The sequence below is a fragment of the Elephas maximus genome, chromosome 22 (genome assembly GCF_024166365.1).
Source record: "Elephas maximus indicus isolate mEleMax1 chromosome 22, mEleMax1 primary haplotype, whole genome shotgun sequence".
Lineage (NCBI taxonomy): Eukaryota > Metazoa > Chordata > Mammalia > Proboscidea > Elephantidae > Elephas > Elephas maximus.
Window position 1 is genome coordinate 20,395,185 of NC_064840.1, and position 27,654 is coordinate 20,422,838.

General features: G+C 49.5%; 1 protein-coding gene across 1 annotated transcript; it reads right to left on the reverse strand.

Moving 5' to 3' along the window:
• GLTP (glycolipid transfer protein) lies at window positions 1-27,330 on the reverse strand. Its single transcript, XM_049866475.1, has 5 exons — window positions 27,088-27,330; window positions 8,646-8,704; window positions 7,502-7,635; window positions 5,515-5,665; window positions 1-1,192 (listed from the first exon to the last, which is right to left on the reverse strand). The coding sequence occupies exons 1-5, from the start codon at window positions 27,188-27,190 to the stop codon at window positions 1,010-1,012; spliced, it is 630 nt and encodes a 209-aa protein (XP_049722432.1). The 5' UTR covers window positions 27,191-27,330; the 3' UTR covers window positions 1-1,009.
• Between the last annotated feature and the right edge of the window lie 324 nt (window positions 27,331-27,654).

Below are 27,654 nucleotides of genomic sequence, written 5' to 3' on the forward strand. Positions count from 1 at the left end.
TTTAGTTCCTGCATAAAAATCACCAATTATTCCTTATTGGGTTTTTTTTTTTTTTTTTAACACACATCAGTTCTTTGGGGGTTGCTTGGTTTGCCCCAACAATTTGAAAAATACAGCTCTTTCCAGCGCTGGAACGACAGTTAAGGCAGCTAGGCGTTGTCCTGGGTCTCCGCGGTGGGAAGGCTCGTCCTGTCCCCCTCGAGAGAATACACATGGCAGGTAGTTTCTTAGGTTGAGAAAAAGCAGTCCCTGAAGAGAGTAATTATGCAGAAAGATGCAAACACAGTCATCTGTGGTGGATTATTTGTGCCCAATTGCTTTTAAAAAATGCCCCTGGGTTCATCAAAGGCTTGCTGGCTGGTTTCAGCTATTTAAAAAAAAAAAACCATCTGGCAAAAGACAGTCAGAAAGGGTAGAATCTGTACTAACAGTGCTGGGAGGGTGGGTGGTGCAAACCGTATGAGAACACACACCAGTTTGCTTTTTCGTTTTTAAATTCCAACAGGAGAGCCCTGCGTAATTTCAAAATCGAACTCATCATAATCCTTAAAATACCCCAAACATCATTCAGCCCGATCCTCACAAGGACCCGTGCTTATTTTGAACATGAGGTGTATTACCCCATTCCCCCAGAGTCGTGCTCCGAGTTTGGGGCGGGGGGCGGGGGGAGCTTGAGAAAATGAAAACAAAAAACCCTAAGGCTGGATTTATTAGAAACATTAATCAGTTTGTATCACACTGAAATGAAGGCATAAAGTCAGTCTGTGCTGCTGTGAAGTTCAAAGGTGATTCGGAAGTGGGGTCATGCGTTATTTATTGCTCCAGTAGAAGAGACAAAAAATGACTTTTCAAAAGCCAGGGCCGCCCCCTGCAGTCCCCGGGCTGCTCTGGGGGGATGAGGGCCTGAGGCAGCCTGCTGGCTGGATTCACAGTGATTTGGGTTTGCTTGTGTCTGCGTGTGGCCGTGGTCGAGGGCCATGGGCTCCAGAAGCGACACGGCCAAGCACGTCTACACCTTGTAGTTGAGCTCGGCATTCATCTTGGTGTACATCTCATAGATGACATCTATCGTGGCCGTGTAGTTGACCAAGAAGAGGCGGATCTTCTCCAGACACTCCTCCTCCGTCACGTTCTGCCCCTTGGAGAGTGCCTTCAAGAAGTCGGACTTATAGGGGGCTGCGTACAGTGCTGCCTTGATATGGGCAAGAGGGGAGGGGGCACATCGTTAGTTGGGTGGGACACTGGGCTGGGCACGATGGGGCTCTGGGGCGGTTTCCCCGAGGTCCATGCTGGGCAGGGGACTGTGCTACTCATGGCATTGGAAGGGAGAGGACAAAGGAGATGGTTTTCCCTTCTACCCCCATGAGGGGCAGCAGGAAGGATACCAGCTTTGGGGACAGACAGACCTGAGTTCAAATTCCAGCTTGTGCTGCCGACTAGCTGTGAGCCTTGAGCAAGTTACTTAGCCTCTCTGAGCCTCAGTTTTCTCATCTGTAAAATGGGGATAAGAAGGGTACCCACCTAATCGGGTCCTGTTTGCAAGGATTAGAGAAGGATATACGAAGTGCTCAGCACGGCCCCAGGCACACCGGAGGTGCTCAGGGTGGGTGCACCTCTTCCTTTTGGGTCTCCTGCTCTGGAAAAGGTGAACTGCCTCTTTGGAAACCCACTTTCTGAGCAAGGAAGTCGGCTGCCAATCTGTGCTGTGGCCTCCTCTGTCCTTGGCGGGGGGCGGGGGGGAGGTTACACTTCTCTAAATTTTGGTGCTGCCCAGATAGTTGAAAAGTGCAGAGAGAGTCAGAAACTCCCAGAATTTCAGAGCCAGAAGGAAAAAACATGCAACCAGATATAATGCTTAGGCTATGGGTTTGACAGTGCAGGGAAAATTATAAATAATAATATCACCAGCAATAAAAACAGTAATAGCTTCGATTTACTGAGTGTAACCCACGGGCCAAGCACTTCATACAGGTTATCTCATTTAAACTTCACAATGACCCTTTAAGGAAAGGTCTATTTTATACCCATTTGAAAGACGAGGACTCTGAGGCTTACCCCTCCCCCCCCAAAAAAAAAACTCGTTGCCGTCGAATCGATTCCAACTCCTAGCGACCCTATAGGACAGAGTAGAACTGCCCCACAGAGTTTCCATGGAGCACCTGGTTAGCAGCTGTAGCACTTAACAACTACACCACCAGGGTTTCCCACTGAGGCTTAAAAAAAAAAAAAAAAAGAGGCTTAGGGAGGTAAAAATCCCAGCTTTTTTTTTTTTTTTTTTTAACTGTGTGACCTTGAGCAAGATACTTAACTTCTCTGAGCACCAGTTTCCTCATCTGTAAAATGGGGATAAGAATAGTACCCACCTATGACACACTTGTGAAGAGGACAGCCTGCCACGCAGGGCCAGGTCCACAATGTTGTCATTATCATATCCTGTCCCAACCCTGCTGGGGTGGGTGGCCCAGAGGTGGCCACGTTTCTCGCCATGTGACCGGCTCTCCCTGTCTGGACCCAGACTGCTTCCCAACCCCATGGGCCTGCAGTAGGGCTTCTTAAGGTCTCCCAAGTTACCATGGCAATCCAACAGGCTTTCAGCTAACCAGGCTGGGCTGAAGCCCCTGTTTCCAGGAGCTCTGGTCAGCGTCACTCAAACACAAGCCACCAAGAACCTCATGAGCCAGTGTCTTTTCGGCTCACGTCCCTAGGGCAACAGGGGCCCTTCTTCCTTCCTTGCTGTTACGGATGGAATTGTGTCCCCCAAAAGATACGTATTGGAATCCTAACCCCTATACCTGTGGAGAAGAAAGCAGGAGGTCATTGAAAAGACAGGAAAGAAAGCAAAGACCAAGATGGATGTCAGAGGAGACTCTGAAACCTGCTCTCGAACGCTGAGCAGCTAAAGCAAAAGGAAGAACAGATGAAGTAAAAGAACTGAACAGAAGATTTCAAAGGGCAGCTCGAGAAGACAAAGTTAAGTATTATAATGACATGTGCAAAGAGCTGGAGATGGAAAACCAAAAGGGAAGAACACGCTTGGCGTTTCTCAAGCTGAAAGAACTGAAGAAAAAATTCAAGCCTCGAGTTGCAATAGTGAAGGATTCTATGGGGAAAATATTAAATGACACAGGAAGCATCAAAAGAAGATGGAAGGAATACAGAGTCATTATACCAAAAAGAATTAGTCAATATTCAACCATTTCAAGAGGTGGCATATGATCAGGAACCGATGGTACTGAAGGAAGAAGTCCAGGCTGCTCTGAAGGCATTGGTGAAAAACAAGGCTCCCGGAATTGATGGAATATCAATTGAGATGTTTCAACAAACAGATGCTGGAGGTGCTCACTTGTCTACGCCAAGAAATATGGAAGACAGCTTCCTAGACAACTGACTGGAAGAGATCCATATTTATGCCTACTCCCAAGAAAGGTGATCCAGCCGAATGTGGAAATTATAGAACAATATCATTAATATCACAGGCAAGCAAAATTTTGCTGAAGATCATTCAAAAACGGCTGCAGCAGTATATCGACAGGGAACTGCCAGAAATTCAGGTCGGTTTCAGAAGAGGACATGGAACCAGGGATATCACTGCTGATGTCAGATGGATCCTGGCTGAAAGCAGAGAATACCAGAAGGATGTTTACCTGTGTTTTATTGACTATGCGAAGGCATTTGACTGTGTGGATCATAACAAATTATGGATAACATTGCGAAGAATGGGAATTCCAGAACACTTAATTGTGCTCTTGAGGAACCTTTACATAGATCAAGAGGCAGTTGTTCAGACAGAACAAGGGGATACTGATTGGTTTAAAGTCAGGAAAGCTGTGCATCAGGGTTGTATTCTTTCACCATACCTATTCGATCTGTATGCTGAGCAAATAACACGGGAAGCTGAAAAAGAACGGGGCATCAGGATTGGAGGAAGACTCACTAACAACCTGTGTTATGCAGATGACACAACCTTGCTTGCTGAAAGTGAAGAGGACTTGAAGCACTTACTAATGAAGATCAAAGACCACAGCCTTCAGTATGGATTGCACCTCAACATAAAGAAAACAAAAATCCTCACAACTGGACCAATGAGCAACATCATCATAAATGGAGAAAAGATTGAAGTTGTCAAGGATTTCATTTTACTTGGATCCAAAATCAACAGCCATGGAAGCAGCAGTCAAGAAATCAAAAGACGCATTGCATTGGGTAAATCTGCTGCAGAGGACCTCTTTAAAGTGTTAAAGAGCAAAGATGTCACCTTGAAGACTCAGGTGTGCCTAACCCAAGCCATGGTATTTTCAATCACATCATATGCATGTGAAAGCTGGACAATGAATAAGGAAGACCAAAGAAGAATTGACACCTTTGAATTGTGGTGTTGGCGAAGAATATTGAATATACCATGGACTGCCAGAAGAATGAACAAATCTGTCTTGGAAGAAGTACAGCCAGAATGCTCCTTAGAAGCAAGGATGGTGAGACTGTATCTTACATACTCTGGACATGTTGTCAGGAGGGATCAGTCCCTGGAGAAGGACATCATGCTTGGCAGAGTACAGGGTCAGCGGAAAAGAGGAAGACCCTCAGCGAGGTGGACTGACACAGTGGCTGCAACAATGAGCTCAAGCATCACAACGATTATATGGACAGCGCAGGATCGGGCAGTGTTTCATTCTGTTGTGCGTAGGGTTGCTATGAGTCAGAACCGGAGGGCACCTAACAACAACAACAATACCTGCGGACATAATCCCATTTGGGAATAGGGCTTTCTTTGTTACGTTAATGAGGCCATGTAGCTGTAGCGTGTGTCTCACACCCATCACTTGCAGTATAAAACAGCAGATGAGGCACAGAAGACCACGGACACAGGGGGAAGACCCACACTTATCTGAAGGACAGGAAGGCAGACCAGTCCCAGGAACTCCAAGGACAGCCAACTAGAGAAGCTGAGGCAGGAAATTTCCCCCAGAGCCGATAGAGAGAGCCTTCCCTTAGAGCTAGCACCTTGATTTCGGACTTCTAGCCCCCTAAAAAAAACTAAGAAAACAGATTTCTGTTTGTTAAAGCCACCCACTTGTGGTATTTTTGTTACAGCAGCACTAGATAGCTAAGACACCTGCCCAGTGTGAGAATGTGGCTGAATTCGAGGGGCCAATGAGGTCAGCCCACCCTCAACCTGAGGTCCTAGAGTCTTTGCTGTGGTTTCTCTTGCAGCTCCCTGATCAGGGCCTCCCAGGACGAGGCACCCAGACAGAGATACCAGGGACATCACAGTAACACCCGCCACGGCCATGGCCACTGCCACGGATGGAGCTGGACAGGTGCTCACAAGGGCCCTCAGGCCCCAGCCTTCCCCAGGTGGCCAGGAAGCCCTCAGTTGGGAGTTGGCCAGCGCTGGCTCCAGGAGCCGCCTCACTAAAGACAGTGGGTGGAGCCTGCCAGCGGGTGACCGGCTGGGCCCTCGGCAGGGGGTGGAGCAGTGGGTGACCCTCTGGGCCCTCGGCAGGGGTCACTCGCCTGGAAGATCTTTTGCACGATCCAGCCATGGTACTTCTTGAGAGCCATCTCGTAGGCCTTGGTGGCATTGACGCGGATGAGGTTGGGGTGGTTCTCATCCCGCTCCCCATCGCAGATGCTCTGGAGGAAGACCTGGATGAAGCGGAGGCCCCTGCGCCAGGAAAGGGGGAGGCTCTTTAGGACCCGGATGCGCTGTCCTCGCCACCAGCCAGCACACCACATGCAGGGCAGACCCTGAGAGACTCTGAATTAAGAGTCTACTGGGTGCCAGGAGATTGGCGGTTCAAACCCACCCAGGGGCTCTTCAGGAGAAAGGCCTGGCGATCTGCTTCCGTAAAGATTTCAGCCTGGGAAACCCTGTGGAGCAATTCTACTCTATCACAGGGCGTCTCCATGAGTCGGAATCGACTCAACGGCACATAACAATAACGAGGTGCCAGGAGGAGTCCCTGGGTGGCACAAACAGTTAAGCACTCAACTATTAACTGAAAGGCTGGCGGATCGGAGCCCTCATCCATCAGGATCAGTCTCGGAGTGTCCCTGCCCCAGCTGGCTGCCTCTCCTGAGCCCCTGCCTCTCCCAAGCCCCGCTTCCACCTCTCCTGGCTCTAGCACTCCTGCCTCCACCTGGCAGGTGGGATGATTTTTCTAAAGCCCTATCTGTCCCCGTCGATGACCAGCTTCAGGTGCTGGTGGCTCCCCAAGGTCCTTACCAAGCTGGAACTCCCCTTGTCCCATCCTGCTTCTTTGCTCCCACCTCGCATTGGAGCCCTGGCTGGCCCAAACCTTTGGAGCCTGTTTTCCTCCCACTTCTGGGGCACCCCTGCTCAGAGTCCCCAGGGTCCCCCCTCCAGGAAGCCTTCCCTGACCTCTCTCTGTGCCTGGCTCTGACACCTGCTGGCAGGACCCACCCACCTGCCTGACCCCTCCCCAGACTGGGTGCCCTAAGGGGCCGTGCCTCATATAACCCGGCATCCCAGCCTAAGATGTGGCAGATACGAGGTGCTCAATAAGTGCTCAACCTGCTGGCATTCACCAGGGCCCTCACCTGCCCTTCCGGGTACCTGGCTGTGTCCACATCTGATTTGGAATGCCACCACCTACGTTGCTACTCCTGAGAAACCCACAGAACCTGCTGGCTGGGTGGCCCAGGGCCTTTCCTCATTCCAGGCTGACACAAAGGCAGACAGCAAGCAGGGCAACTCCTAAAACGTGCTGTCAGGGTGTGAATTCACAGCCTGCCTACCTGCCTACCCTGGATGCCCACACGGCCTCACCTTCTGGGGGGCTGACTCTCCTGGCTCCATTCACCAAAGAAGTGTTGGGAAATGGCAGTGTTTGGGGAGGGAAGGGGAGAGACAGGGGAGGAGCTGCCCTTCTGGCTTCTGACCCTAGGCCCAGAGAAAGGGTGACACTGGGATCATCTGTTGCTCAGGGAACAGTCCCCAGCTTCATAGCCAGAGTCCAGCGGCTGCTGGGGGCTGCGGTGTTTGCACAGCTAAAGAATTCTGTAGCTGGTAGAGGGTGGTGTGGGCTCGGCAAGCAAGTTGCCTGGTCTCTCTGAGCCTCAGTGGCCTCATCTGTAAGATGGGAACAATCGTATGTGGCTTCAGGTGTGTGCTATGAGGACAGTGTGGTGTCTCTGGGCAGTATGAACTCTGGAGTTAAGACTGCCCGGGTTCAAATCCCACCTCAGGGTGTGTACCTGCCCCAGCCCACAGGATGCATATGTGCGAATTAGATAGCGTTCCCCTTCTGCACGATGCTGCATTTCGGCCAAGAAACTGTCACAGTATCCAAATCCACCATGTATGCGATGGGCCGGCCCTGAGACAGGACACCGCTGTGTAGTGCCTTAACTGGCGTCACACAAAAACAGCGCCTGGTCCACAGCAGACATGAGAGAAACAGGAGCCAGCGCCCTCCCAGCCAGGATGCTGAGTCCCCCTCCTCATGGCCACAGACAACCTGCCACCCGAGCCTGTCACCTTTTCAGCCACATCAGCGCCAGCGTGGCCCCCACTTTGGGCCACTGTGCTCCATACATCTCTTTCTCCACCTCCAGGATGTTCTGCAGGGTCCGGAACTTGGTGGGGTTGGTGTCATACACGGCCTTGATTTTCTGAAATGGAGCACAGGGGGTTTTCCCCTTGGAAAGCTGCCCTCTCCAGACAGCCGGCACGTGGGTGGAGTACAGCGCCTCGGGCCCCCTCTCCTTCCCGCTGGCACCAGGAGCAGCAGGGGCAGGAATGGCAGTAGGGCATTTACTGGGCACCTGCCGTGAGGTGGGACAAGCACCAGGCTTGCCGTGCGCTGCCTGGTTTGATGCTCACGGCAACCCTGGTGCTGCTGGCACTATCTCCACTTACAGACGAGGAAACTGAGGCTCAGAGAGGGCAAGTGACGTGTCCACAGCGGGTGGAGGTGGGACCTGGGGTTCCAGCCCAGGCTGGCTCCCAAGTCCACATTCTCCAGCCACTACTGACGCTGCCTCAGGTGGCAAGTATCTGAAGTTTCATTTTGTGGACAAGTGGAAACAAGCTTTGAAGATTCAGACACGTCCAGGAACAAAGGCTTCTGGGTTAGAGCCAGGCAAGTCTAGGTCTGAATCCCAGCTCTGCCACTAACTTGCTGTGTGACCTTAAATGAGTCCTTCAAACTCTCTGAACCTCAGTTTCCGCATCTGTGAAAAGGGGACAGTGACAGAACCAGCCTGGAAGGTTGCTAGGGTGAAGACATGAGATAATGCAGGGCAGTCCAAACCCCAGGCAGGGCCCTAAGTGGCCCCTCGTAGGGAGGGTGGCTGTGGGGATGGCACTGGGACTGGGGAAGGGCAGAGTGGAATGGCGCTGATGCGAAACATGGATTTGGTGTTTACTTCTCATTTGGTGGGGTGGATAAAAGACCCAGCAGGTTCTTTATCAGGTCAACCCTTTAGACTACGGTCTCAGTCTAGATTGGCATGACTAGAGAGGAGGCCTTGAGTTGGGGACGAAGCCCGTTTTCCATGCCTCCTTCCCCTTCCTTAGGCTGGGAGGCTTGCAGCATGGAGCAGGGCACTGGTGACCTGAGGCAGGTTTAGATCCCTGATCCAGGTGTCAGGGCCACGGTTGCCGGGGGCCAAATACGTACCGCAATGTTGCCACTTATGTCCGCCTTGATGGGAGTAAACACTGCAGACCCAAGGCAATCTGGGAACAAAAGAGAAGAGAGAATGAGATTCCCAACCAGGGGAATATTCAGGGCCACCAGGGGGACCTGGGGATGTGAGCACCAGTCACTTGAGTGTGTCTGGGGAAGGTAGAGCTGTACATAAGGGTTAAAGGTTCTGTGGGAAAGTCAGTTTGGGGCATGCTTGGCTCCAAGTGAAACCGTTTCTTTTACCACAGGACTTGTCAGAGCCTTTAAAAGGCAACTGGAATGTCTAAGAGGCAAACCCACTGTCCATAGCACCCTTTCTCCCTAGAGCAGTGCTGTCCAATAGAAATTTCACCAATGATAGAAATGTTTTGCACCTGTGCTGTCTGATATGGTGGCCACATGTGGCTATTGAGTACTTGAAACGTGGCTAGTGTTGACCGAGGAAGTGAATTTGTAGTTTTATTCCACTTACATGAATTTAAATCGCTACATGTGACCAGTGGCTACCGTACTGGACAGCATAGCCCTCGAGTACCTTGGAGAGCTGATGCTGCCAGAAACCCTTCTTGATAAACAAGGCTGATCATCACTAATTGGCCAGCTGGCCAGGAGGTGGGACAAGGCATCTCGTGAGGGGGGAGAAGAAGGGCTGATTTACTGAGGACCTTGGACAAGTTCCTCCCCTTCTAATCCACCAGCTTATAAAAAAGAAATGAGCTGACAACCCAGAGTTCATGGCTCTGAGCTTCCACATAAGAACCCAGGAGAACACAACAATGAGATCCCAGCTACATAATGAGGGATGGAAAGTCAGTCCCATGACAGATGGAAACAGAGCAAGAGATAGGGGATGACTGGGGGAACCCCAAATCTAATGCCCTGAAATAAGCTTTAAGCCTTGAACCAAAACTATCCCAGGAAGTCATCTTTAAACTAAACAACAATTTAGCTCAACTAGTAAAGAATGTTTGTCTTGAGCAGTGTGCTCTTAAAGAATTGTCTATATGATATCAAATTGACAACAGTAACTCTCAAACACAGAGAAGTTTAAGGGAAGTCTAAGCTAATGGTGCAATAACACAGGTAGAGATAGTGAGAATGGCAAAACAAAGGAAAGAAGGTAGCCAGTGTCACTGAACTGTACATGTAGAAAATGCTGAATGGGTGTATGTTTGGTTATGTACATTTTCACCAAAAAAAAAAAAGTGGAGGGTAGCAGAATGACCTTGGGCTTGAACCCCAGCTCTGTGGCCTCCCTTCAGCTCTCTGAGCCTGTTACCCAATCTGGGAAATGGGGCAACAGCACCAATATGCAGCTACTACAAGAATTACTTGCAACAATCCAATTCCACGAGGTACATTTTGTTCATCTCTGAAATCAAAACGTTCCTAATTGGAGGCGTTTTTTCTTTCTTGGTGGCTCATAAAACAATGGCATCTCTTACAATTGATGACGCCTTCAAGTAGATGAAAGCAGACTCAGAAACTTCCTGGCTGTGCCTGGAACCCCATGGCTCTATGTTAAGTGTGAACAGCCTGCTGCCTGCCTTCCCTTGTTTCCCCCTTGGCAGGCTGTCACCTGTCCCGGGGACTGGAGACATCACTCGGCCAGCGCTCCCTACGAAGGTCCCAGCACAGAGGAACAAAGCAGGGAAAGGCGGGTGCTTTTTGGAGCAGGCTCAATGCAGACTTGGTCCTCCGAGCCTGAAGAAAGACAACTATGCTTCCCAACACCTTCCATCTGCCCACGCAGCTGAGTCTAGAAAAGTGGGCTCACAGAGCCTGGTGCCTGAGGTAGATCCCAGAGGACAAAGGCCACCAGGCAGGCCAGAGTGGGCGCCAAACCCACAGGAAGGAAACCCCAATGCCAGCTTCCCCTCACCCGGGAGGCCAGACAGAGGCTTGGTGTGGGTGCCAACTGACCACATGGGGGCTGGGGCCTGGGGGAGGAACTCTGTAGGCTGAATTCCACCCAAGGTGACCCAACACACCAGGCCAACCATCTGGAACATTCTAGCTGCAGCTGTTAAAAAGAGGTACATTGGGGAAACAGCTTTGGACACTTTAAATGAAATACCCCATGATGCAGTGCAAAGAAGATGGGCTGGGGGTTCAGACAGAAGGGGTTTGGATCCTGGCCTGATTGCACCCCAGCTGAGCAAGTGCCATGCCTCTACATGCCTCAGTTTCCCCACATGTCCAATGTGGCAGTTCATGGAGCTGGGCATGGTGATTAAAAATAACACGAGAAGCATTTAGCAGAGTGTCCAGCGCATGGTGAACACTCAGTAAAGATTATCATTTTTATGACTTTATATCATTACTAAGGTCAGGCTCCAAGGTCCATCAAATGTTATCTAGGAGGAAGCCACTAGGCCCCCTAGAACCTCCACTGTGGGGGTCACCTTTGGCCTGTGCCCACTGCCACCCCCTCTCCTTCTGTATCACTGAGCCCCTTGTGGGGCCCAGTGCAGTTACCTCTCCATGCCGTAGGCTCATGGCACTCAGCTCACTGGACCTGCTCCAATGCCTGTGGAGGCCAACTCCCCCTAAGGGCCATGCTGGAACCTTCCTTAGGGTGGCCACATCTGGAGCTGCTCAGAGGTGCTGGTGGGGGTCCAGGTGGCCTGCCCTACCTAACCAAGGGTGCTCAGGAGGCAATCTCCCCATTCCCCTTTAATTTTGCACAGGGCATCCCTGACTTCGTCCTGCAGGAGCCAACCTGGGGAGGTGGAACAGTGTGTTAGCAATGCAACATGTTCTCTCTTGGGACATTCCCCCGCTGGCTCTCCCAAAGGTCAACACATCCTAGACTTAAATAATCACGTAAGCGACCCAAGATTTTCTTTCTTCTGCTGGTTACTAACTATTTCCCTGCTGAGAGTAAAGCCTCCAAAAGAAAAACTCAAACCTACCGCTTCTGAGTCAATTCCAGCTCATGGTGACCCCAGGTGTTACAGAATAGAACTGCCTCGCAGGGTTTTGTTGGCTGTAACCTTTACAGAAGCTGATTGCCAGGCCTTTCTCCTGTGGTGCTGCTGGGTCAGTTTGAACTGCCAACCTTTTGGTTAGCTGCCAAGCACTTAACCATATGAGCACAAACCATCTGCCCCACCCAGGGGCCTTGGTAGTACAGCCCTTTACCCGTTGCCGTTGGGTCAATTCTAACAGACAGCGACCCCACAGGACAGAGTAGAACTGCCCCAAAGAGTTTCTAAGGAGCAGCTGGTCGATTTAAACTGCCAACCTCTTGGCTAACAGCCAAACGCTTAACCACTGGCGCCACCAGGGCCAGGCGCCACCAGGGCCAGGGGCCACCAATTCCATCCCTTATGGGGGCCAGGCAGGTGCTATGACGGGGGCTGTGTGGGGACTGGCAAAGGAACGGTCACTCCGGCTGGTGGCTGTACATTTTCATCTTTCCAAACTTTATAATGTCCAAGGGGGGAAAAAAAAGGTAGGTTGACTGGTGGACAAAGAGATAGACATCACAGTAAAATATTAATGGTGGAACCTAAGTGTTGAGCGTATGAGCAGTCACTGTAAAATTCGTTCGACTTTGCTGTACATTTGAAAATTTTCACAGTAAAATTATGGAGAAAACAACCCACTAAACTTATTGCTGTCAAGTTGATTCCAACTCATAGCGACCCTATAAGACAGAGAACTGCCCCATAGGGTTTTCAAGGTGGGGCTGGTAGATTCAAACTGCTGACCTTTTGGTTAGCAGCTAAGCTCTTAACCACTGTGCCACCAGGGCTCCATGGGGAAAATACTGTCAGTTTTTTCTGGCTCAGAAGTCATACTTCTTCCTTCTGCTTTTCCTCCCAAATCCATTTCACTGCTGCAGGAATTACAGTGACGGGTGTAACCCTTTGTGTACTGCCATCTCCCCCACCGGACCCGAGCTCTGCAAGGGCAGGGACCAGGTCACCTTGGATCCTGCTGTGCCCCAGCGTCTTGCACAGGGCCTGACCCTGTTAGGTGCTTGGGCAACACTGGAGAATGAATGAGTGAATGGATTGGGACATCCCAGTTAATTGGCCTGATATCATGTTTAGTGCTTCTGTTCTACCTCCTAGCAAGTGGCCATCCAAGGCACAACAATTGGTCTCTATTCGCCTGGAACAGAGGAAGGAGAGTCAGAAAGAGGAGGAGGAAATGGAATGTGTGGCTGATTACCTCCATGAACTGCCTCCTTTGCCATGAGACCAAAATGGTGTCTGGCTACCATGACTGAACATCTTGATCAGACTCTGTAGAAGAATAGATCAAAAGGGAGAAAATGCAGAAGTGCAAATTCTCATGGAATCCAGGCTCTATGGAGTGGTAGAGGCTGGATGAACCCCAAAACTATTACCCTGAGAGGATCTTTTAACCTTAAACCAAAAATATCCCCTTAAGTCTTCTTAACACCAAACAATAGCCCAGCTTAACTAGTAAAAAATGTCTCCCTCTGGAAGTGTGCTCTTTTACGAACTATCTGTATGGGATCAACTTGGTGACAGCAACTTGAAAGATTAGATAGGAAGCTTAGGGGGCAGTGAATTTATGTTAATGGGGGAGGAACTACTTGGAAAAGGAGGGTGAGAATGGCTGCACAACTCAAAGACCGTAATCAATGTCACTGAATTGTACACGTAGAAATGGTTGAATCGGTGTATGTCCTGCTGCGTATTTTCTCAGCAACACGAACAAAAATAATTAAAAACACAAAAAACAAGTGAATGGATTGTGGGAAACATGGAATGTATATAGGTGCATTTCCTGCCATGTATTTTCTCATCGTTCAGAGCAATGCAACATGTCGGTTTTAAGCACCTGTCCAACCAAGATGGCAGAAGAGATGGAAAGGGGCTCGGAACTTCAGTTTCCTTGCCTGTAAGATGAGAACGTAAGGTGGTTCAGTGGTAGAGTTCTTGCCTCCCATGTGGGAGAGCCGGATTTGATTCCCGGCCAATACGCCTCATGCACAGCCTCCACCCATCAGTCAGTGGAGGCTTGCATGTTGCTATGAGGCTGAAAAGGTTTCAATCTAAGACAGACCAGGAAGAAAGGCCTTCAATCTACTTCCATAAATCAGCCAACGAAAACCCTGTGGATCACAACATTCCAATCTGCAGACGATCTGTGGATGGTACAGGACCAGGCAGCATTTCGTCCCATTGTGCATGGGGCCGGCATAAGTCGGAGCCGACTTCATGGCACCTAACAACAACACACTGAGGGCAGGGAGAGGAGCTCCTCTGTAAGGTTGCTGTGAGGATGAGGTGCGTCATCCGTGCACAGCAGTCAGCACAATGCCTGGCACACAGACAGCGCTCAAGGCGCCAATCACGACTATTGTTCCCACTACAGACTGACTTTCAAGTAAACTCTGCAAATGGAGAAGATACCAAACCAGGACTTGGTGACAGAAAACTACCAACCACAGGTGGTTTGTTAGCCTTTCCCAATGACTCAGGCCATTCCATGTACATTTTAAAGATGCAGCCAAAAGTTACTTGGCTCCCTTGGTTCTGGAAATGTCTCTCGTGCAGGTCTGGGCAGCCCAGCCCCGTGGCGGGGAGAAAGGCTATTTGTTTCAGCATTCTCCTGACAGTGCACTGTGCAGTCACGGGGCCACTGTGGTCAGCAGGAGCAGGGCCCCAACAGCAGCTGGCATTGTGTATCGTGGCCACCAATGGGGCCAGAGCTTCTACTCAAACTGTGGGGGAAGAACAGGGTCAGAAGGTACTTCTGGAGCTGGGAGCAGAGCAGAAGGGGGGGAGCAGCGAGTCTGGGGCCTGCTGATGGATCCCAGAATGTTCCATGCCGCGCCCAAGGGAGTGGCCGGCAGGAAGGGCACATCTCTGTGTACATATAAATGTGCATGCTGATGTCTGTTTGGGAGAATCTGGAAGTGGGCCATCTGTGATTAGTGCAGAGGTGGTATAGCACTCCAGAGTCCGACAGTCCTGGGTTCAAATCTCAGCTCTGCTGCTTCTTGGTGGTATGACTTTGGACAAGGAACTTATCTGCTCTAGGCTCAGGCTCCCAGCTTTCTACAGCCCAGAGGTGCTGTGCAGACAGGAGCGCTCCAGCCCTGTGTGTCGTCGGTTGGGCTGAAACCTGTTTCAGAATTACCCACCAGAGGCCTTGGATTTAGATTTGTCTTTGGTACAGTCCAAGGACACCAGGCCCAGAGAAGCTAAATGACTTGCTCAGGGTCACACAGCAAGAGCCAGGAACTCAGACACAATTACAAAGCCAAGGCACTACTCCTCACCTTTTTTTTCTAGAATGTTCCCATCTGTCTGTGTGAAAGCAATGAAAATGAGAGGACTGACAGGAAAACCAGAAGACGATTTTAATCTGCAAGCACAAGCAGGCGTTTCTAATAGTTTAAACTCAAGCTTGCCCCTGCTCCAGAGAGAACGCTGCAGGTTTCTAGCAGGTTATTCAGCCTTACCTTTCCTATAGAATCCAGCCCTGCCCCCAAATTACCTTTCTTGTTTAACCAGTTTTGTGGTTTATCGTTGTCTCAGTAAGCAGGCTCTTCTTTAAAATGCCACCCAGAACCTGTCTGCCAGGAGGGTGGGAGAGGACTTGGAGGGTTTTAGAGTTAGTTCATCTCTTACCTCCAGGGAGAAAGGAACCCATCTTAATAATATATCAGATACAATTCCACCATCTTATTTCATAGAACCAACTCAAGCGGGCACCGATTCTAAAGCCTTGGTTATCTGGGATACCTGGAAAATGAGTTCTTCAGTTTAGTGGAAGTTTTTTGAAGCATGCCATACAACCCAGAAGGCATAAAGGAAAAGACCAATAAGCCTGACCATAAAAAAAAAAAAAACCCAGAAACCTCCTCTATGGGGCAGAGCGTAAATCTCACCACCAATCAAAGCCAAACAACAAACTGGGGGAAAAATTTGTATAACAAATATTACGGCCAAAAGGCTAATATTCCTCATAGTAAAGAGTTCTTACTAATCAATAAGAAAAAAAAAAAAGCCCTATAGAAAAACAGGCAATTCACAGAAGAAATGAAAAGATGCTCAATCTCAATAATAAAGAAAAAAATAATAAAACCGTGAAATGTTTTCCATCTATCAAGTTTTCTGGGTTCACCTCTATTTCAACCATTCATGATTTCCTAAACAGGATCATCATCAAAAATATTAACTGATAAAAGTGTGACCCAGTAGTGCTACAGGTCCCCTCAACCCTTCACTAAATGGCCCTCGATGACATGTTTTCAGGTCACCTTCGTGTGGTTCTTTAAAAACGCCTCTTGATGGTTGATGGTTACTTCTTCCCGCTTAATCTATAGTGCTTTGATTCTGCTAATCCAGTTGCCATTGAGTTGACTCCGACTCCTGGCGACCTCACGTGTGTCAGAGTAGAACTGCGCTCTATAGGATTTTCAGTAGCTGACTTTTCAGAGGTAGATCGCCAGGCCTTTTTTCCAAGGTGGCTCTGGGTGGACTTGAACCTCCAGCCTTTTGGTTGGCAGCCAAGCATGTTCACTTTTTGCACCACCTTGGGACTCCTTGATTCTGCTAACTACTTGGAAAACAAATAGTCAAACGTGCCCAAATTATATGCAGCACAAGAGGGGGTGGGTACCAGGCATGGCTTCGGTGGCATCTGCATTTCCTGCCTGGGCTTCTGCCACGGTTCAGATGGGCTGGAGATTGTGGGGACAGCAGAATTCCCCATGAGCCAGCAGGTACTAGAAGTTACCCAAAATTAAGCTCATTTCCTCTTTTTTCTGACCTCAACTACCTTGGGAAGCACCTGCCGTTATGCTCCGAGCAAGACCACGGCACATCTGGAAATTCCCAGCTCTGATGCCCCTCAGTCCCCCATGTCGGACAACCATCTCTCCCAACAGGTGATGTCCCTGACAGTGGCAACAGGTGACCAAATCATCCTGCTCTGGCCACCCTTGCATTTCATTTCAGAAATCATTTTTATTCAGGAACAAAAAGCCTCGCCCTCAGCCTGTGTGATTCAGGATGGAATACCTACCCCCACCCATAAATATATATTTCTAGAAAGGAAGAAGGGAATGCCTGCATCGCAATGGTTTGGGTAGGTTCTATTTCAAATCCTTTTTTTTTTTTTTCATAGCTGGATAATAAAAGCTCAGTTGTTAAAAACATGGGAAGGATTAACTTTACGGGTCCTGGGTTACATTATCATAATGGGAGGCGCTTAAATTACAGCTGATGGAGATGAATCATTAATTAACCTACAGGGTGGGGCGGGAGGGGGAAGGGATCACAGCTCGGTTTCTATCAGGGCCCATTTGGCAGCATAAGGTCCCTGAGAATGCCCACCCCTTCCCCAAATCGGCTCACGCCCTAAGCCCCAACCCCTACAGAGGAATGAAAGAATGCTTAGAAAACAATTCAAAATGTTGCTTTAAAAACCACCCCCATCACATGCCACTGTCTTTGACTACAATTTGGAAAAAAAAAAAAAACAGAAAAACCAGCCCTCTTTGGCAAATACCAGCCTTGAATTGGGAATGCAGTTGGGAAAATTATTTCTCTTACTTACTGTGTGGCCTGAGAGAAGTTAGTTAACCTCTCTGAGCCTCCTTATTTGTAAAATGAGGTTAACAATGGACCCTCCATTTCATACGGTTGTTTGAAATACAGGTTGTACAAATAGTATAATTTCTGTCAGAGGTTTTGATAGGAGCTGAGAGAGCAGGAAGATGCTGTAATGACTTCTCAAAGCTTAGGTACCGTTAACACTCTAACAATAAAACAAGGCCCTGATAGAAGTAACACTGTAAGAATGTAACAAAAGAATGTAACCCAGGTCATTTTAAAACTGAAACAATGAAATATAAAATCAGAATCCATCATTTCCACTGGCATAAGCTTAATGAAATAAGCGCTTTGTCATTTCTGTCCAGGGACTTCCTATTTTGTCCTCTCCCCCACAAATGGGGCAACAAAGGGCAAGCCTGGAGGAAGACTTCCACTGTTTTTGAACCAGTTTCCCGCCTCAGGGGCAGACCCGCTTCAAAGCTCAGCTACTTCCTAGCTCTAAGATTGGTCACATCCCTTCACTTCTTAGAAACCTGTTTCCTCTTCTGTAAAATGGGGCCAATTCCTCCTAGTTCATAAGATCACTATGAAGGCTGTTGTTAAGTGCCTTCACGTGGTTTCCGGCTCATAGCTACCCTGTAGGACTGAGTAGAACTGCCCCATAGGGTTTTCAGGGAATGGCTGGTGGATTTGAACTGCTGACCTTTTGGTTAGTAGCCGAGCTCTTAACCGCTGTATCACCAGAGCTCCCTGTGAAGGTTAGAAATGAGATAATGCAGGTCTCTGGGAGGTGCAAATCGTTAAGCATTCGGCTACTAACTGAAAGGTTGGCAGTTCGAACCCATCCAGGGGTGCCTCAGAAGAAAGGCCCAGTGATCTGCTTCTGCGAGGCCGTATCCTTGAAAACCCTGAGGAGCCGTTCTACTCTGCACACATAGGGTCGCCATGAGGTGGAACTGCCTTGACAGCAACTAACAACAGTCCCCTCTTCTGAGGATAGACTATCTCTTTCTACGCTGGTTAATTAAATCAATAGGTATTTATTGAGCACCTACCATGTGCCAGGAGTCCCTGGGTGGTGCAAACAGTCAAGACGTTCGCTGCTAACCAAAAGGTAGCATGTTCAAGTCCACCCAGAGAAGCCTTAGAAGAAGGACCTGGCAATCTACTTCCAAAAAACCAGCCTTTGAGAAGCCTGTGGCGCACAGGTCTACTCTGTCACCCTTGGGGTCACGCTGAGTGAGAATCAACTTCGTGACAACTGTTATGGATTGAATTGTGTCCCCCAAAAATGTCTGCCAACTTGGCTAGCCCATGATTCTCAATATTGTGTGGTTGTCCACCATTTTGTGATCTGATGTGATTATCCTATGTGTTGTACATCCTAATCTCTGTGATATTAATGATGCAGGATTAGAGGAAGTTATGTTAATGAGCTAGAACACAAGCTACATGATTACGTTATATTTTGAGTCAATCTCTTTTGAGATACAAAAAAGAGAAGCAGCAGATAGGAAAGGGACCTTATGCCACCAAGAGAGAAGTGCCGGGAGCAGAGCATATCCTTTGGACATGGGGTCCCTGCGCTGAGGAGCTCCTAGACCAGGAGAAGGTTGATGACAAGGACCTTTCCCCAGGACCGACAGAGAAAGTCTTCCCCAGGAGCTGGCACGCTGAATTCGGATTTTTAATTTCCTAGACTGTGAGAGCAACCAACAACATGGTTCAGAGGAGGAGCTCAGACTTCTCAAGAGAAACGAGATAATGCCTAGGTAAACGAGATAATGCCTAGGTAAAGGCTTAGCACAGGCTGCCACTCAGAATGGGTTATGTTAGCTGTGGTTGGCACCATGCATTATATTTTACAAAGACCTTTCTGTGCATGCTTTCATTCTCCTTCGGCATTGGCTGGGTGTCTGTGTTCTGCCAGGTGTGTTGTTGGGCCCCAGAAGAGCCCCTGCCCCTGCCCCTGCCCCTAAGAGGCTCACAGTGCAGCTCTGACCCTCCCAGAAGCCCTGTGTGGCGGATGCTACACAGAGGAGGAACGGAGACTACAGGGTTAGGTGAGCTCTCAGGCACCAGAGGGGGAACTGCCTCCTTTCCCCCCTGCTTCTCAATTTGATTCCCTCTAGCAGCAGAAGCTAGCCGTGGCCCCTGACCATGGGCTGATCGCCATCACTGGGGGAGGGTGCAGGTGATATCATTAGCCTGTGCTCCACGCTGGCCTTCAGACCTATGAACAAGGGCACTAGAGCAATTCTCTGACGTAGCAAGCCAGGCAGCTGGCCCCAAGCCCTGGCAGTCTGTCACCAAGATCCAGAGGCAGCTTCTTTTTGGCGGATCCCTATGTCTCAAAGGCTGGGTAGCAAGAGAGCACTTTCCAAAGGTCCAAGGCCGTCTGCCACATCTGTGCCAGGATGGGGTGCCTTCTGGACGTTGAGCACAAAAATCACTTTGTGAGGTCACCGCCATCAATCCTCCCAAGAGGCCCCAGCAGCCTGTTTTACAGTTGGGGCTGCAGGCTCAGAGAGGGGACATCACTTGCCCATGGACACACAGCTCTGACCCCGTAGAACCAGGACTCAAGTTCAGGTCAGTTCAGCTTGACACTGAGTCCATGTTTCCTTCCACTCATCGTACCCGGAGCTCAGAGCGTGGGCTTCCATGGACAGCAGACCGGGTTCAAAGTGACTTCTCCCCTTTGAGCCTCAAAAACAGCCAGCTCACAGGGTGGTACTGATGGGATAACACAATGGGGCAGGTAGCAACCACCTGTTAGGGGTTATTTGGATCAGATAAGATCACTAGGGGGACGCCCTGCAGGGCATCAGATACATGGTTCCAGTTACCAGTTGCCATCGAGTTGATTCCAACTCATGGCGACCCCATGTGTGTCAGAGGAGAACTGTGCTCTTCAGGGTTTTCAGTGGCTGAGTTTTCAGAAGCAGATCACCATGTTTTTTTTCCAAGGTACCTCTGGATGGACTCCAAACTTCAACCTTTCGGTTGACAGCCCAGCACGTTAACTGTACCACCCAGGGACTCCAGGCACATCATAGGTGCTCCCAAATGCTAACCCAAAACCCGCCCCTATTACTTCCAAATGCACCTCAGTGGCACAGCTGAGCGCTCGACTACTAACCGAAAGGTTGGCGCTTCAAACCTACCGAGAAGCACCTCGAAAGAAAGGCCTGAAGATCTACTTTCGAAAGATCACAGCCTTGAAAACCCTACGGAGCAGTTCTACTCTGCCCACATGAGGTCATGAGTCAGAATCGATTCAATGGCAACTGGTTTGCTTTGGTTTTGCACCTCCGAGAGATGACAGCAGTCTGCAGGCAGCTTCAAAATCGTAAAAACCAGAGATGTGGTCAGCGATCCCAAGTTCCTAAAGGCCCTCAGCACACGGTTGCCTTGACAACTGCTTGTTGCAATGGAGATCAGCTCCCCTTGAAGATGGAAAATTTCTTACTTGCAGGCAAGGGGTACTTCAGGTCACCCACCATCCCACTCAGGTACCCAGGGTGGGGCTGGTTGGTTCCCAGGCACTTGGCCCAGTGATGTCCCAATTAAAAGAAAAGCTGACCTGTTTGGGGCGTCCCCAAGCAGTCACCTTCCACACCCAGTCATCCCAGCAGGGAGATTATGAGGCACATGTCTCAGAGGAAACCTGCTTATCTGGTCTGTGGCCTGCATCTCAGACAAGCCACCACGGTGCCAGCAGCTCGACTGGCCTTGCTCAGCACCACGCAGGCCTGCTACTTGGGGTCCTCTCCTTTTCAGGAGGGCAAGAGGACAGGAGAGCACTGCACAAGGAGTCCAGAGGCCTGAGTGCTAGTGTGACTCTACTGATCACTCACTTGCTATGGGGACCCCGAGCAAATCTAACCTCTCTGGCCTCAGTTTCTTTGGCTGTAAAACAAGAAGATAACCTGTGCTTCTAGGCTGCCACTGGGGAAGCGTAAGCATTGAACCAAAGGTCATGGAAAGCCACTCTTCCTGGGCTAACTCTAGGGCTATTTAATGAGCGCCAGATACCTCTAAGCCTGATTTGATGGACATCCATTTAATTCAGCTAAACGGCCTGAATGAAGAATATATCACTCCCAGAATTTGGATCACAAGAACTGAGAGGTAGAAATCGTATCCTTCAGTTCCGTCTTCTTTGGTTTCTCTCTAAACAGGGAGTGCAAATAGGTGTCATCTCATGTGCCAACTGTGATTGACCCAGAACAGTTGTGTCTAGGCTACATGGGGAAAACAGAACCGTGATTGATTAGTAATGTCTGCCATGGGTAGCGGCTATATGAGAGGTGTTACATATTTTAATTTGGAAAGAAAGAAAAAGCACTTTCAGAAAAAATGAGAATGGAACCAAAAGTATTTGTTCACCAAATACCTGAGGGCCTACAAAGTGTTCAGCATCAAAGTAACTCAACGTCACAGAAATCACAGTAGAATGTGTTAAGTTCCATGGGAGGCTAGGTCAGGAAAGACTTTGTGGATGAAGTGACTGGTAAGCCAATTCCTTAAGGATAAGTGGAACCCAGCCGGGTAAAAGGAAGGTGGGGTGGTAGAGGAGCAGTGCACCAGGCGGAGGCAACGACATAGGCAAGGCTCTGGAGGCAAATGACAACATGGTACCGGTTAAGGGGCTGTATACCATTCAGAAAGCTACAGCACAGATTTCAAGGTGGGATAATAGGGAGCCACTAAGGCTTCTAGCCAGGAAGTGATAAGACTAATAACATCTAACTCCCTCCTTGCAATTGTTAAGGTTCTAGAATAACTGCATAACTGACCTAAAAAATGAGAGTGGGCCTCACAGAAGTCAGTCTTGCAAACTGATCAGTCGGAGATCAGATCCGATTACTGGGTCAAGGTAGTAAAACCTGTACAACCCAAAAGATTCAGGCTGGAGATAAGGAGGAAGTGCCAGCCCAAGATATGGATGCTATCTCTAAACCAGGTAAACAGGAAGCTGGCCTACAGCCAACACTCTACTGAAGCAGAAAGAATCAGCATCCACCAAGCCCAACCACGTTATCACAAACAGCAGCTGACACAACGCTTAAGAAATGTGGCTGCTCTGATAGGTGCAAAGCCTTCACACCCTTTGATCCAGTAACTTCACTTCTAAACACTGTAAATAACCAAAGAATCATGCAAAGAAATATATCCAAGGATGTTCGATGCAGCGTTGTTTACCAGAGCAAAAAGATTAGAAGAAATGTAAACGTCCAACAGTAGGGGGCTGGTTAAATAAATGATGGTCACGTTCAAAGAATGGAATTCTAAGCAGCTATGAAAAATGATGATTGGCATGGAAAGACACCCATGCTATACTGTTGGGTGGAAAAAGCAAATTATACATTTTTTTAAAAAAAGGAGATATAAATGACAGGCAGATTTGTATATACGATGAAATCTGTGAGAGCTGGAATGAGACGGGACTGCCTTGTTCATCCAGGTCTTGCAACTTTTCTGCCTTTGACGGTGTAGTCTTACCACTTCTCTATCACTCACTTGAATGGAAACTATTTGAGTTTTCCTTCTCTGACAGGTTTCCACCTTATACAGGTTCCGGCTTTCACAGGTTTTACTGTATCTTTTCTTTTTTTGTTCAATTTTCCTGCAATGAACAAATCTTGCTTGCAGAATTAAACCCTTTTTAAAAGCACAGCTTTTCCCTGAAACCATTGCCCTGAGATAACCTTTAAACCTTAAACCAAAAATATCCCCTGAAGTCTTTTTCAAACTAAACAACAGTTGAGCTTAACTAGTAAAGAGTGTCTGCCTTGAGCATCGTGCTCTTTCAAGATCTATCCATATGGGATCAAATTGACAACAGCAAATCAAAAGGTTAGACAGAAACCTTAGGGGGCAGTGAGGTTATGCTAATGGGGGAGGAATAACTTAGAAAAGGAGGGTGACAATGGCTGCACAACACAAAGAACATAGTCAGTGTCACTAAACTGTACGTGTAGAAAGTGTTGAACTGGTATATGGTTTGCTACGTATATTCTCGACAACAACATCAATAAAATAAATACAATTTTTAAAAAACAAAAATAGCTTTCCGCCCTTTGCCATACTTATATTTACAGCAGTGGTTCTCATCCAAGCACAATTTCGCCTCCCTGGCTGGTCCCTGGGTGGTGCAAATGACTACTAACCTAAAAAGATTGGCGGTTTGAACCCAGCCAGCAGTGCCGTGGAAGAAAGGTCTGGCAATCTGTTTCCGTAAAGATTACAGCTAAGAAAACCCTCTGGGGTAGTTCTAATCTGTAACATATGGGGCCACCAGGAGTCAGGATCAACTCCACAGCAGTGGTTTTGGTTTGGAGATATGTTTGGCTGACACAACTGCTGGTGAGGGGGTGCTGCCAGCATCTAGTTAGGTAGAGGCCAAGGATGCTACTAAACAGCCTACAGTGCACAGGAATGCCCACCCACAACAAAGAATGATCCGGCCTCACATGGCAACAGCGCCAAAGTTGAGAAAACCTGATTTGGAGGAGACTGTCACCGCGGTGGGTTTGTTTTTTGTTTTGTTTTTTGGTTACTGCAGTGGAAACCCTGGTGGAAGGGTGGTTAAGTTCGAATCCACCAGACACTCCTTGGAAACTCTATGGAGCAGTTCTACTCTGTCCTGTAGGGTTGCTATGGGTCAGAATCGACTCGGCAGCAATTGGTTTGGTTTTTTGGTCACTGCCATAAGGAGCCCTGGTTACCAGCCAATAACCAAAAGATTGGCAGTTCAAACCCACCAGCTGCTCTGCAGGAGAAAGATTTCTCCTTTGGTAAGGATTTACAGCCTTGGAAACCCTATGGGGGCAGTTCTGCTCTGTCCTATAAGGTCAGAATCAACTTGAAGGCAGTGGGTTTGGTTTTTTTGGTGGGTCCATTACCCCAGGGGAGCTCCATTCAAAATTGCCACACTCTGCCCGCCCGGAGCATACAGGTGACCAGACATTTCCAAGATTAGAGCTGACAGCAGGTCTCAGTCAACCCCTGCATCTCCACAAAAAGCCACTGGTGGGCGAATCCTGGTAAAACCTGGGTCTTGAATCCTCAGAAGACCTATCTTCCCAGAAGGGCATGATGGTTGAAAACGGATTATCCCTTTTTTCAGAGTGCTAAGAATTACCCTCTTCGGTGACTAGTCCTCGGCTCTGGTGGGCAGAGCACACGGTGGTAGTTGGCCCTTTGTGGGCTGATCCCACTGAGGATTCTGAATAAAGGGTGCTTCTGTCAGCAGATGCGACAGCCCACAGCACAGGGATCATAGCGAAGACAAGGGTCCTTTGAGAACAGGGAAAGGGGGAGGAGATGAGCCGTAGCCCTGGCACCAGATCCCTGCTGGCTCCAGCTGCCACCTTCCCCTTCCCTTGAAAACCAGTCAAATTATGGGATAGAAAATGATACTGGTAAAGAGTGAGCTTCTTGGATCAAGTAGACACATGAGACTATGTGGGCCGCTCCTGTCTGATACGGAGATAAGAGGACAGAGGGGGATAGAAGCTGGCCAAATGGACACGAAAATAGAAGGTGGAGAGAAGGAGTGTGCTGTCTCATCAGGGAGGGAGCAACTAGGAGTATATTATAGTAAGGTGTATATAAATTTTTGTATGAGAGTGACTTGATTTGTAAACTTTCACTTAAAGCACTATAAATTTTTTTTTAAATGAGGTGTCTATCACAAAAGCTCATCCAAGAAAACACTAAAATAAATGGGCATTTGTCTTGACCAAGAAACAACTGTAAATAACTGCAAGCTCTTGAGAATAGCTTAAAGAAAAATCTTGAATTTCCTCCAAATATCGTAATAAAAAGAACTTTAAAAAAGAAAAAAGAAAACCAGTCAGATAACTTTGTCTACCAAAAGCAAACAAAAACCAAACCCATTGCCATCAAGTCAATTCCAACTCATAGCAGCCCCTTAGGACAGAGTAGAACAGCCCCACAGAGTTCCCAAGGAGTGCCTGATGGATTCGAACTGCCGACCTTTTGGTTAGCAGCCATAGCTCTTAACCACTACGCCACCAGGGTTTCCATGTCTACCAAAGGGGCCCCAAATACAGAGCTGACATCGCCCTCATGGAAGATAAGTGGGGGAAAAGGCCCGGGGCTTAGCCTACGGTTTCTCCACTTTGGTGCTGCTGCCTTTTGGGGCCAAATAATTCTTTGTGGTAGGGGCTGTTGAGTGGCATCCCTGGCCTCTACCTACTAAGATGCCAGTAGCAGCTTTCCCCCAGCTGTGACAACCAAAAATGTCTCCAGGCATTGCCTAACGTTCCCTGGAGGGCAAAATCACTCCCAGTTAAGAACCACTGGCTTAAAAAGGTTTTGAATCCTTCTCCAGGGCAAGCTGGCTCTGACCTGCAAGAATTCATAAAACCAACAAAAAAACAACAAGAACTCACAACCCTGTTTCGAAACAGACAACTTCTCAATGGAAAGCCACCTAACTCCCAAGCCCCAGCTTAGAAAGTCAGTATTATCACAACACTGCACAACTGATAGCAAGAAAGTGTTGCACGTTAACAAGTACTGACTGAGCACCCCTGCTATGTGCCAGGCACTGCTCCGGGTACTGGGGACCCAGCAGTGCACCCAAGACCAAGACCCTGCAGGTTGCTTACCCAGGTCTGACAAGCACACAAACCAGAAAACCCACTCAAACGCTGATTAATCATCTACTACCCTGGCGGGGAAACTCTGGTGGCGTAGTGGTCAAGAGCTGCGGCTGCTAACCAAAATGTTGGCAGTTGGAATCCACCTAGGTGCTCCTTGAAAACACTATACGGCAGTTCTACCCTGTCCTATAGGGTCACTATGAGTTGGGATCGACTCGATGGCAATGAGTTTTTTTTTTTTGTATAGGAGGGAACCAAAACTCGATGCCAAAACCCAAACCCATTGCCGTTGATTCCGAATCCTAGCGACCCTACAGGACAGAGTGGAACTGCCCCAAAGAGTTCCCAAGGAGTGTCTGATGGATTTGAACTGCTGACCTTTTGGTTAGCAGCTGTAGCACTTAACCACCATGCCACCAGGGTTTCCAAAACTGAATGCAGGAACTTAAATAAGAACCACACCCCTCAGAGCTGAGATCTGCCTGGCATTCAGTGCCTTACACACAGCATCTCATTCACTCCTTGGAGCTAGCCTAGGAGGCCAGTGTCCCCATTTCACAGACGGGAACACTGAGGCTTGGGGGTGGAGGAGGGGAGCTGGGACGACTCCATGTAGAGTTCACAGCACTGAGGGAACAACTGCTGGCAACAAGCCCTGATCACCTACTAGGGGAAAAGCGAGTGACATGCCTGGGGGCCAAATCTCTTCCATCCATGTCAGTCTTAAAGTTCTGCCAGTTTGTGGATTCCAGCTGGACTCTGACCTCGGGATTGGTGTCTTCCTGCAAGGCCACCAAGCGAACCAACAGGGTTGGGCACTGGGTGAGCCCGCATGGAAAAGAAAAAAGCGAAGGCTCAGGTTGCACCCTTTTACACTGGACCCGAAAGGCAAAGGGCAGGGGCAGGTGAGAGAGTCTTCAGTTTCCCATTTTCCATTCAGGGCCTAGACTGGGCGAGGGAGGGGAGGAGGAGGGTCTGAAACGGGCTGAGCGGCCGCCTTCCCAGGGCTCCCGAGCCTTCTTCCACATGACATGGAGGTGGTCCAAGTAGGGAGAATTTGGGGTGCTTGGGAAAAAAAGGGGCCTTAGGGTGTCTAGGGAAATAGGATTCGGGGTGTCTAGGGAAGGGAGGACTTGGAGGTGCTCGGGAGGAGGAGGATTCAGGCGGTGCGCTGTGGAGCACCAGGACCCGGAGCACCCTGGGACAAGGCTGCAGGCTGGCCACCCTCTTCACCCGGCTCACCGAAGAAGGGCGGAAGGTGGGACACCGCCTCGAGGAAGGGTCCCGTCTCGATCTGCTTGTCCGCGGGCAGCGGCTTCAGGAGGTGTTCGGCCAGCAGCGCCATTTCGGGGTCGAGGCCCGCGGTGATGCCCCAGCCGGCGCCTCGGGCGTCCACTCCGCCCCCCGGACAGCCGCCGTCAGCGCCGGGGCCGTCGTCGCCGCCCGCAGGCTCCGGGGACGCCAGCGTCGCCGCTTCCGCCCGCGCCGCGCCAGCGCAGCCGAGCGTTCAGCGCCGCCCTCAGGCCGAGCGCCTAAGCGGCTGGCTGTGCCGCCCCGCCCCCGCCCGCCTGCGCCCAATCCGCGCCCGCCGCTGCGGGTTCCCGCGCCGCCATTGGTCCGGGGGCGGGGCCGCCGGACCCGGCGCGGAAGCCGCCTACTCGTGCGTTTCGGTCGGGCCAGGTGAGCCGCTCCCTAATGGGTATTACCCAGGTGCCCCGTCCGGCGCCCCAAGCTTGGGCCCTCACCCCGGGCGGGTCGGTTCGGACCGAGTTCTCGCCTGATGAGGGCGTGAAGCTCCCGGGTCACAGC